This window comes from Phaenicophaeus curvirostris, chromosome 4 (genome assembly GCF_032191515.1).
Source record: "Phaenicophaeus curvirostris isolate KB17595 chromosome 4, BPBGC_Pcur_1.0, whole genome shotgun sequence".
Classification (NCBI taxonomy): domain Eukaryota; kingdom Metazoa; phylum Chordata; class Aves; order Cuculiformes; family Cuculidae; genus Phaenicophaeus; species Phaenicophaeus curvirostris.
In genome coordinates, this window is record NC_091395.1 from 43,976,044 (window position 1) to 43,988,139 (window position 12,096).

Below are 12,096 nucleotides of genomic sequence, written 5' to 3' on the forward strand. Positions count from 1 at the left end.
AAATGCCTCGCAAGGGGAAACAAATGACTATGTGGTGTGTTTTACCACACCGATTGCTTCAGAAAATAGTGTTGAAGAGAAAAGGAGCTCAGCTACGGAGGGAACAATGCTGTTGCCATGACCAAAGGTTGCCCAGCAAGCTGGGCTGAACATGTGGTTTTTCCAGAGACAGCAGAAGGATCACAGATTTGGTTAGGACATGGAATCTGGGGGCTGTAAGCAAAATGTGGGGACCCACATCTAAGTACTCATTATGTATCCAGTGCAGAAACCTAAGAAATCAAAAGGCTTCATTTGGCTTCTTTGTTCTTGCAAGTAGGTATAAAAACTCAAAACCCAGCCAAGCCTGTAGATTACCTGATGACTCTGATCAGCAGTTAAGATGTCAATGTGACGTGCTCTACACAAAGGCAATACAAAGGTGAGCCCTGCCCAGGAGAACTGAAATGGAAGTATGATGAATGAGATAAAAGGCTGATATAATGCAGAGGGGACAAAGGCACAAGGTAAGAATAACACGAGCATGACGAGATCATGACAATAGTTTCAACACGCTAAGACTAGTTCATGTAACAAGCAATCAGTGGCCCAAGTGAACATGGGGAAGCAGTTTGGAGAATAACAAGGATGCCAAGGAGTACTCTTGTAAAGGTTAGGGCTGAACGACAAGGTGAAAGTGCTCCTCTGCAATATTGACATTAGCGTCATCAAAACCATCCCTGGCTGAGATGAGGGGCATCTTGAGATCTTGCTGTGCTGGGTATTTGGGAAGGGGTTACAGACTTGCAAGCCAATGTTAATAGGCTCTGCCCCCAGCACAAAATGGCTCACAGTGGTTCAGGATAATTTATTCTACCCCTGTTTTCCCCTTTGGTAAATTTATTTTCATACATTTGTCTCCTTGAACAACCCTTTGAGATGCTGCTAAATTTGACCTTACTTGGTACAGTGCCTAGGCGGCCCTGGATGAAACCCAAGAAGTAGGGACTGGGAATACCAGAGGAGGCTGACTCTTACACAGTGCCCAGGAGAAAGAAATGGATGAAACCGGATGGAAAGTGCCACAGGATTCAAATGAGGTTAAAACTGAACAGGGGATACTTTAAGGGGGACAAAAGTTTTGTGGGATGTTGATGTGAGTGAATTCAGGAGCAACAGCTCTGGACGGTTCAGGAACTTGGGCTCCATTTGCAGAAAGGTTTTGCTGCGTGTTCAAAGGTTTCTTCATCAGGTGGGAGTGAGATTCCTAAGTCTTCCTTCTTGTAAGTGTAACCGGTACCCTGCTGCCAGTGCCTGTGGTTGAGCAGCAACTTTCTGCCTTGATGTACATCCCAGGCCAGGCTCTGCCAGGAAGAACTCCCTCCACGTCTGCTCATGTCTTGTCTGTTTTCGCTGAACTATCCCCAAAGCCTCACAGGCAGATGGTGACCTAGAGCACAAAAAAGGCAAAATACTAAACAGCTGGAAAAAAGCCACAGAAGTTAGGAGTGAACCTTGTACTTGCTCCATCGCTGTCAGATTTCAGTACCTCGTGAAACATCAAGTGGCACAGGATTATTAAGGATGAAGGAGAAGGTGAAGGATGTTTGGACACAGCGGGGTCAGTGCTGCTCATGAGGTATTTAATTTACATCTGGGTCACCACTGGAAGAAGCACCAATATACTGACCATTAAACCAGAAGTGGCCGGGGGATGCCCCTGTGTTTCATATGGGGAAGGGTGAGGTCTCCTGAAACTGGAGGTTAATGGCTTTAAATTGGAGGAGGGAATATTCTCCCTCTGTACTCGGCACTGGTGAGACCGCTCCTTGAATCCTGTGTTCAGTTCTGGGCCCCTCACCACAAGAAGGATGTTGAGGCTCTGGAGCGAGTCCAGAGAAGAGCAACGAAGCTGGTGAGGGGGCTGGAGAACAGGCCTTATGAGGAACGGCTGAGAGAGCTGGGGCTGTTTCGCCTGGAGAAGAGGAGGCTGAGGGGAGACCTCATTGCTCTCTACAACTACCTGAAAGGAGGTTGTAGAGAGGAGGGAGCTGGCCTCTTCTCCTAAGTGACAGGGGACAGGACAAGAGGGAATGGCCTCAAGCTCCACCAGGGGAGGTTCAGGCTTCACATCAGGAAAAATATTCTGATGGAAAGGGTCATTGGGCACTGGCAGAGGCTGCCCAGGGAGATGGTTGATTCACCTTCCCTGGAGGTGTTTAAAAGAAGGGTGGATGAGGTGCTGGGGGGCATGGTTTAGTGTTTGATAGGAATGGTTGGACTCGATGGGACCTTTCCAACCTGGTGATTCTGTGATTCTCTTTAGACTAGACATGAGGGCGGTGAGGCTCTGTCACAGGTTGCCGGGGAAGCTGTGGCTGCCCCATCCCTGGAGGTGTTCCAGGCCGGGTTGGAGGGGACAGCGATCCGGTGGGATGTGTCCCTGCCCGTCGCAGGGGGTGGAACTGGATGGGCTTTGAGGTCCCTTCCAACCCAAACCGTTCTGTGCTTCTGTAGGAAAGCTGGGGGTGTGTTTATCAGGGAGGGCAGGCCGGGCAGCGACGTTCAGCTGAGGGAACGGGGTGTCGACGAGGCCCGGGACGCGGTTTCTCCGCCGCCAGGCGCCGCAGGGCGTCCCGGGGCGCTGCGGGGGGGGCGGCGCCGGGCCCGGGGCGGGCGGTCCCCGGGGAGCGGGCCCGGAGCGGCGGGTCCGGAGCGGAGCGGAGCGCGGGGCCATGCGGCGGCGGGCGGAGCGGCGGCTGCAGATCGCCCCGCACTCTCTGGCCATCGTGCTGGGCGCGGGGCGGCCCGGCCGGCACCGCGTCGGGTACGAGATCTTCGCCGACTTCAAGCGGGAGAACATGCAGCACTTCTGGGACCGGCGGGTGACGGCGGCCGTGGCCGAGACCTTCTTCCTGGGCTGGATCGACGAGCGGGTGCTGCTGGTGCAGGGCGAGGAGGAGCACCTGGAGGTGCTGCGGCAGGGCTGGGCGCGGAGAGCCCTCAAACCCCCCAGCGGCTTCCAGATCAAGTGCCTGGGTAGGTGCCGGCTCCCCGCCGCTCCTGGGGCTGCTCTGGAGCTCGCGGTCCCCGCCTCGGAGCTGCCCTCCCTGAAACTCCCCGCCGGAGCTCTCCCTTTCCCCCGCAGAGCTCTCTCCCCTCTGCCCCCCAGAGCTCTCTCTCCTCCCCCCTCGGAGCTCTTGCCCCTCTCTGCCCCTCAGAGCTCTCTCCGCTCTCTGCCCCTCGGAGCTCTCTCCCCTCTCTGCTCCTCGGAGCTCTCTCCCCTCTCTCCCCGCAGAGCTCTCTCCCCTCTCCCCCTCAGAGCTCTCTCCCCTCTCTGCCCCTCGGAGCTCTCTGCCTCTTCTCTGCCCCTCGGAGCTCTCTCCCCTCTGCCCCGATAACTGCTAACGTTTACAAGCTTCTATTTAGAGTTATAATCACTTCATAAAAAATAACATTTTATAGCATTAGAAACACAAAAATGAATAATTTTAACATTTCCAGTCCTGCTAAACCAATTTATTTCACTTGACCTGATAAACCGATTATTTATAAACCTGCTACAATTATTTCATTTATCCTGATCTCCTCCGTCGCTTGAATTTGGGTCACACTATTGCCGTGAAGGTGTCTTCCACAGCAAGAAGTACCAGTAGATGGGGAATGGGTGTTTTTCTGCTGTGCAAGGCAGGTGGCTTTTGGAGCTGCAAGTGACAAGTCTGTCATGCCCTGGTGGGCTGAAGACTCAAGTTAGGGTGTGTTCCTCCAAGAGAATCTCACTTGTGTGCAGTGTGGCCTTGGAAGGAGCGTATCTCCTGCTGAATGTTCTTCAGGAAACAAAAAGTTGGTGGAATGGAAAGCAAAGATGTTTGTAGTGCTTATTTTGACTGAGAAAAGAACTCCAAACCCTCTTAAGAAATAAGGCTGTGGCTGGCTGGTGTAACACGTTGGGGAGCTGAGAAGAACAACAGAACTGTAGTTTTCCTTCGGGTTTAAGGTAACTTGCAACCTCCACAGCTTGAAACACATACAGCCTCTTTTCTGGAGAGAAGACAAAATGTGAGGATTTGCTTTTTTTTGCTGTCAAGGTCTTGTTGCTCCACACAGCCACTGCGGTGGTGGTGAGGTAAACTGTCTTTTCCTTATAGACAACTCCTATCACCCGTGTGTTACGCAGTGGGCACCTAGAACAGATCACAGAGTTAGGGATGCTTTGTCTGCACTAGGAGTTTCAGGTCCTTGCAACAGGATGCTTCTGTGCCTCCTTTAAAAATTGAGCAAAGTTCCTGCAAAGAATAGTGAGTGTGTGAATAATCTGTGTCTCTCAGTTTCCCTTTTTAATCTCAGTTTGGAATGCATTTAACTGTCCTTGTGTACTAGGGGATGCAGAGTCTGATCGCTTCTGTTAATCAGCTGTATTGTCTCTTGCACAGTTTTCAGACACTTCTCTGTCACTCACTATTTCCCGGTCACACTTGCTTGAATACTTCCATTTTGTCATGCTGAAAGGAAAGCTCAGGACAAGCTGCCATTTAAAAATGAATTGATGGACCTTTCTTTCCTCATTATAGTGAAATTTCCTCTGAACCTCTGGAGAAGAGATGGTAAATGCTGTTCTGGTGATGGAAGTTTTCGGTGTTCCACCAGTGTTTAGAGGAGGGTAAGAAGTTGATAGGCAGGTAGCGGACTTGGTCTGTGGTGGGGGTTCGGATGGAGTTACTGTTCGTGGCCAGCAAACAAGGGGAGAAAACCTGCATGTGCTGGTTTTTTGTTAACCCCAGCCTGTTAAAACTTTGTGCCTTTACTTTTGGAACAAAGTGCAGTGGTAAGCAAAGAGATGCAGGCAGTGGGTAGTGCTGCTCAGTATGGCTCATGTGGGCTTTTTGCCTCCGGTTTGATCAAGCAGGAGGAGTTCCCACGTGGGTGCTGTTGTGTGATGGAGTGTAAGGGTCAGTGTTTGATTTTGGGGTGTCTATGGACTCTACCCAGTGGGTGACGTTCCCCAGCCTGCTGTGCAGGAGGGCTATTGAAGGGTGCACGCGGACTTGACATTACTCAAGCCAGACGTGGAATGCAAACAGGTCTTTGTGGCCCGTTTTAAAATACGGAAACACAGCTTTTGCTATAAGTTCACGTTAATAAGTAAGCATATTGATGTGTAAATGATATACATTCCGTGAGGGCTTATCTTTGTTGTGAATTTATAAAAGGCTGGAGCCCAAAGTTTTCATTTGACTTCAAAAATAGAAAATGCCTCTCAGTGTTTGGGTAAAGGCTATGAAAGAAGAACAGGGTCCCGATAGAGTCTTACATGTTGTGCAGTGTCCTTAGCTGGGGTAAATGAGACAGTAACATTGATTTTGTTGGTTTCTTTTTTAATTTTTTTTCCACTGTCTCTTTTCCACACCCAGACTGATAGTTCAGGTCTTGTATCTAAGTAGATTTGACTTGCACTTACTGTAAAGTTAGGTGATTAAAGAAGAGTCAAAAGTAAAGGGTCTGGCCCGTGGGCATGAGCATCTGCTTAAATGTGTGTAATTGTATTTTCAGCATAACAAGGTGCCTAATGTGTAAATGGCTGTGACTTATTTAGGAGCTCTCTCCCACTTTATCCTCCACTTTGTAGTGTTAAAGCAGTGAACAGTACACCTGTAGACAAAAAGTCCTCATGCTTTTCAGCTTTAAAGAAAAAAAAAGCAGTGTCAGGCTGAGAGGAAAACCTGCCTATGTGGAACAGTAATATCTTACTACTGTTAATAAATAACTGGTTGGGTCAAGGGGAAAAGGTGGCATGGTATTTTTGATGAAGGTGAAGCTGCTGTTTGCTGCTGCTCTGACCCAGGTAGCCCCAGCGCTGCGCTGGTGATAGGGGTTTGCTGTGGTCAGGCATAGCAGTGAGGGGGTGCATGGGGCTGACCTGGGAGATATTCTCTGCACCCCAGGACCTTGGAGGTACCAGGTGGGGTCAATTAATGTCTGCCCATGTCTGTCTGTCTGCTTGCAGGAAGGTGGAGGTGGCTTGCTGCCCTTCCTGCCTCTGAAGCCTGTCTGGGATAGGGTAGCTGAAGAGCAAGCTGCCTGCAGTGTGGGAGCATCCTGACCTCTCACTGCTGACTGGCAGGGGGCAAGAGACAGAAATGCCTCTACTTCTTGGCTGCACGAGACCTCAGTGCACAGGTGCTGGGAAGCCTCAGACAATGCTTCCCTTCCTCTGCATCATTAAGTGCTAATGTGACCCAGAAATTACTTCTGCAGCCCGACTTTCAAACATCTGCTTGTGCTGCTGATGGGTTTTGGTTCTTGCTGTCCAGAGCCTTGGCTGATCTGACGAGTGTGATTGTGACGGCCACAGAGATAACTGGAGTAAAAAGTATCTGGTGATGCTCTAATATGCATAGCATGTTTACTGCTGCCGGGATTGTAAAATGTAAACCAGGAGGAAACTCATTGCTGAACAGGGTGATGTTTAAGTCACCCTGGCTTGATAACAAAAAACACTTGGAAAATTCATTGAAGTGTAATCTGTATTTAACAGGGACTGGACAGTTTTATATGCTTGGTGCAGGTGTATCTGAGCCAGAAAGGGAATGGACATAAGACTCTTCTGTGGATTGTAATCCAGAGATGCAATTCTTGAATTTTAAGATTAGATCTGACCGTCATATAGGGCAAGAACATGAAGTACATCAGAGAGTTACTTTAGCACTTCATCTTCGGGTTTGAGGGTACTGGGAATGAAAGTGTTTCACATGTTACTTTAAAACTTACTTCTCTGGCAATTTTCTTAAACTAAATGGTTACACCATAAAAAGCTCCCTCAGTGCCTGTGTTTTCAGTGCCCAGTTACTTGGATGTTAGGAAATTGATGGGTGTATCTTAGGCTTTTAAGTTGTCTGAAGGCGAAGCTTTGAGAAACATAAATAGACTTTGAATAAACAAACCCCCCACACCAGCACATGCTAAATTTACTGATTTAGAGCATCAAGGAATCCTTATGTGAACCCTAAGACCCATGATGAAATTCGTTGTCTTTGGTAAGGGTAATTTGAAGCTTTCTTGTAACTTTGCAAGGCTTTTGCAACATAAGTCTTTAATAAGTATTATTATTATAATAAGATTTCTGTCTTTGACACACCTTCCATTTGCACCCACTAATATTTGTCATCCTGGAAGCTCTTTTATTTTTTCTCCTTTCAGCTCTTCTATGCAAGGCGCTGGTGGTGTAGCAGGATGCTCTACCTCATTTTCGTGTCTTCATTGCCTTTTGTGTTCCCAGATGAGACTTCCTTCTATATCTCTTGCACTTAATTTCTGTGTCTCGGACAATGGGTGTCTTTGAGAGGTTTTCATAGGCTTTGTGGAAGGGCCGTGCCCTTTTGGGAGGATTGCTTGAAGAGAAGTGACCAACTTTACAGTAACCCTTCGGTCATGCCCAGAGCAATTTCTCCAATTAGAAGCTGATGTTTCAAATGGTGTTTTCAAGAAATGTATGTGCAATAATTAAACTAACTAGCAGGAGTTATAATTCAGCAAAGTTCGTGGGGGCAGGCTGTTGTGCATTGTTCCTGCTCAGCCAGGCGTGTGGGGGGGGAACTTTTTTTGCCGCTCTGAGAGCTGGAGCTAAGTGCTCTCTTTCTTTTCTCTCCCTGTGGTGTTCTCTCTTGCCACCAAAAATTAAATTAACACCCCACCAGTTTAGGTTCAGTAATTTTGCAAAGTGAATTTTCCAGTCATTAATGGGTGATTATGGTGCAGTGTAGACTGTTGGACGTTAAACTTTATTCATCTATAGCCAGTCATAAATTGTGAATTGTCTTTTTTCCTCCCAATTATCTCCTTTATATAATGAAAATCTCTTTTCAGTGAGGGAGCATTAGGTTTTATAGTAATAAAACCTCTGAGTAGGAGTTTACCGCACTCATCTACACAATTTGTGTGCCTTTTGGTATTACCATGGGAACTTCGTGGGATTTTATCTATGATTTTTTTCCTCCTTCTCTCCCACCCCAACTTAGGGCTGTTTATAGAGATCCAGTAAGCACTTTTTATATCTGTGAGGTGATTATTGCAACCTTAAAAAAAAAAGGGTAAACTTAAGCTGATGGCCTGGCTGAGCTACTTATGAATGTACGCCCAACTTTGAGAGAAGAACCTTGCTGCTCACAAGTGTTGGGTTGGGCCTTTAATGTACTTTGTAAAACAGCTTTTAGAGGCTGGGGAGAGAGCGGCAAGAGCTAAATGAGTATGGACTGCATATAAAGTGCCTGATTTGTCAGTATGTGGTTTGTGTCTTTTTTCTTGTCAGAAATGCTTTTTCTGCTCTTTAAAGAAAGCTGTGGATGACTGCAAGACTACTGCAGGTTGTCTAAAATGTATTGTGAAAATATATTTTCAAAGAAAGGAAAGATACAATGTATTGGATTTCATTTTTTTTTCTTTTTTTTCACTGAAAGTGGCTTCTCTTGAAGAACCAAAGTAAAATACGCTGACACATGGTATTCGTTATTTAATGCAAGTGAAGGATTTATTAGGTTAATGACCAGCTAGTACTGTCTCCCTACCTCCTCCCCTGTCACAAAGGACATCATTGTGTAGTAAAGAGGCCTTCCTGGTGGCAAATAAGTCATCCAGCCTAACAAGTTAATTGTACGCTCTGTATAAAGAAGCGATGCTATAAGGGAACCATGGAGGCTGAGAGCAGCCCTTGGCCGCTGCGCTTTGCCAAAGCAGAAGTGGCACCAGGGCCCTCACTCTCTCTATCTTTTTGCCAGTGTGTGAGGGTCTGGCCTTTAACTAAATGCTTCTTGTTTCCCTTGTCAAAGGGCCCTTGTCTTTATGTGGCGTGGTGGATGCACATTGAATGAATCTCTTGTCAGGTGTTATTCCCAGTGCTTCAAGTGGGCTCCTGGGCTGCCAGCATCACCTGCTGTCAAGCCACTCACTAAGTCACCTTTCCCTCTGTTCTGCTCTCGTTTTGTACATAGTCATTTTTGGTTTTACAAAAGCTGAGGCGGATGGAGTGCCTGGGGGCCATGTCGAGAGATGGCCATGGGGCTGCCAGCCACAGGCCACCCCTATCTTGCCTGCTCTGCTTCGTGTTTTTGCGGCACAAAACCTCAGTTGCACATTTCCAACTTTATCCTGTCTTTGTAATTTGCTGGTTTAGAGGCATGGTGCTTAATATTTAATTTATCAAACGCTAATGATTTTAGTGGACTAAGTTCAGACCTTCTTCTCATGTTGCCGCAGTTTAAAATTTAGCTTTAAATGTTTTGTTTGCTTTTGCTGTGTTTTTTTTTTTTCTAGAAAAATGTGTGTTTAGTACAGAGATGCTATAGGAAGGGCCAACTGTATATGAAAACACTACTATCCTTGGGCTTGAGTGGCAGGTTTTTGATTCTGCTCCTTTGTAAAGGATAACTTCACTCCTAGTTCTTTTGGTGTTATTGCCTCGAGCCATTCATTTGTAGGGTGAACCTTTCCTCCTTTCTGCTGGCCAGGAGAATTACAGCTTGTCCCCCAGGCAGGGTATGCCAAAGCTTTACCACATTCTCGTCTGAGCTCCAGATCCACTTAGAGAGAGTAGCAGAAAAGATGCAACCCAGGTGGATCGGATGATCTCCAAGAGTCTTGGCATCCAAAGTTGCTTTCTGAGAACACCACACCTTCCCTTGGCTTTGGCAAAGATGGAATGGCCAGGCTCCTCTTTTCTTGGTAGTCAAGGAAAGGCTGAAGGGTTTGGAGAAAATAAAAGCTGCAACCAGATGGTGGTTTCCCCTGCAGAAGCTGTGGCTGTGAAATGTGAGGATAGGAGGAACTTCTTAATAAGTTTTCTGCAGTAGCAGAAATTTAATTGCATTCTGAAAATTCAAGCTATCTCCAAACTTTGTTTCTTTGTTTTATATACAAAAAGCATAAATGTTTTGATTATTTTCTGATGATGTTGACTGCTGGGAATGTTATTGCAGTCTCCAGTTTCCAATATCAAGACTGCTCCCTGGGTGGGCAAGATCTGGAAAGTTTCTTAAGGGTATTATGTTCTTGGAATAAAATTCCTTCACCTAATACGTAAACATGCTTTCTTCTGTCCTGTGTACTTGATCCCTCCATTTATGACCTGGAATTTCACCTGAGAACTGTGACAAGAAATATCTGAATGTTAAGAATGTACCAACACGTATATTTTGATGAAACAAAGTGCATTCCTGTTGACACTAGAGCAGGTCTTCAAGGCCCTTTTTTAATCAGGGTCCTGTTCTGAGCCACAATAGCAATAAAGCATGCATTCAAGGGTCAATAACAACCCAGAGAATCTGAGTAGTGGTTCTTCCAGTTGTTTCTTTTTTTTTTTTTTCAATAGCAGAATAGCAATGGTGTAATATTGCCATTGGCACTTATTAAGCCTCTTTTTTTTTATTTTCTTATGAAAGAAAGCTACTATACTGTACATTTAAATATACACAGTATAATGACTTCTGTAATGTGTTTTCTGGAGCTGGATAGACTTCTAACCTATGCAATATGAGACTTAGTTGTTCTTCCTTGAGGGGAGTGACTTGGGGTGGGACACCAAAACAGCAGAAGTTCGAGTGAAGTACAGTAGACTTTTACCTTAACCTTGAATTCCACTGTCAGATGTTTAATGAAGGGATATGCAGGTGTATCAAAGATTGCTCTTTAAGAAATGCAAACCAATTCACTTAGGCTCTATGAAATGATGCTAAACTTGGTTCTTTACAAGATCTATACACTGAGACAGTGAAAAATCTTTCTATTTCAAGAGTGTGGTTTGGGTAGCTTCATAAAGGTTTATTTTTTAAGTAGTTTTTGCTTCATAAGGTACATGGGGTACCTCATGCTTGCCTTCAGCGGAGAGCGGAGATGCTGAGGGACCCAGTGCTGGTCTTGGTATGGGGAATCCCACCAAAGTAGGGGACAGAGGCTCTTGGATGACGACAAGTCCCAATTGCTTTCCCAATAACATGACCTAAAATGCAGCGGCCAGTGAGACTAGGCCTTGAGGGAGGCTGCTTCCCTTTTCTGGTGCCAGCAGAAGGGGTAGGAAGGTGCATTTTTGTGGGAGGAAGACCTGGAGCTGGACTGTGGCTGAACAGTGGCTTCATCCCTACATTGGTAGCAGGGTAGCACATTTCTGTGTCAATCCTTGCCAGTAATTGCAACTCCACTAACTCCTTCTTATCTGCTGCCTTGAAGTTGCATGTGCTGTAATGGATGTTCACACTAGGTGTTCAGAGGCTGGCAAGGAGGAGTTATAACTGCAAGGACTTTGTTTAAATCTGGAATTGTAAAACTTGCAGTGTAATACCAGCATTAGAAGAAGCTGAGATTTGGCAGCAGTGTCTTAGGTAATGTTGTAGGGGTATAAAATGAGCATTTTTTTTTAAAAAAAGGAACTTCTTTGGTCCTTATTTTTAAAAATAAAAAAAGCCTATGCCAAGAGTAGTGCAACTTCTGTCTTAAGAAGAAAGGCAAATTAGTATTCAGTCATTCAGATTGTAGTTGTATTTTCCACTTCGGCAGTAATACCCATGAATATATTTCTGCATGCAAAGAATATGGATGAGATAAGATAGGTTCCTGGGGGCATCAGCCTTTGTCCAGAGCATTGTGAGGAAGACCTAATAAATAGTAAATATGTCTGCCTACCTAGTTTTACCTGTATCATTGTGTCCATGTGCTTACAGAGCCCTGCAACTGTAGCGTCTCCAGCAGCAGTGTGTACAGGTCATTACTAGTGTTCCTTCCCAAAGAGATCAACTCAACATAAATGGGATTTACTACTGCCTGTTAATTTGTTGTGTTCACGTTCTACAGAGAGGTGACTGAAGTCCTGTAAGCTCCATGTGATGCAGCAGTGAACTTCTATATGTTTGAGTTTGGTGGTTTTGGGTTGGGTTGGGGTTTTTTTTTTCCCCGTTTTCTTTTAGGAGGTTGTATTAGTATAATAAAAGGATTCTCGATGTGCTTAGAGTGCCCTTGAAGCCTTCTAGCTGCTCCTCAGCCCATGTGGGAGTGGACTATGTCCTTGCCTACCGCTCTGGCAGACTGGTGTTAAATATTTGCTCTCTTGCTTGCACGTATTGCAGAGTTAGTGCC

The 12,096-nt window shown here is 45.9% G+C and overlaps 2 protein-coding genes across 2 annotated transcripts in view; both read left to right on the forward strand.

The window, feature by feature from the left end:
* Window positions 1–12,096, forward strand: part of WWC2 (WW and C2 domain containing 2) — a 298,844-nt gene that overhangs the window by 255,911 nt on the left and 30,837 nt on the right. The gene's annotated exons all lie outside the window — the stretch shown is intronic.
* STOX2 (storkhead box 2) overlaps window positions 2,715–12,096 on the forward strand; it is a 152,887-nt gene continuing 143,505 nt past the window's right edge. Inside the window, exon 1 of the mRNA XM_069855902.1 lies at window positions 2,715–3,018. Within this exon, the coding sequence (XP_069712003.1) occupies window positions 2,715–3,018 (304 nt within the window). The remainder of the gene's footprint in view (window positions 3,019–12,096) is intronic.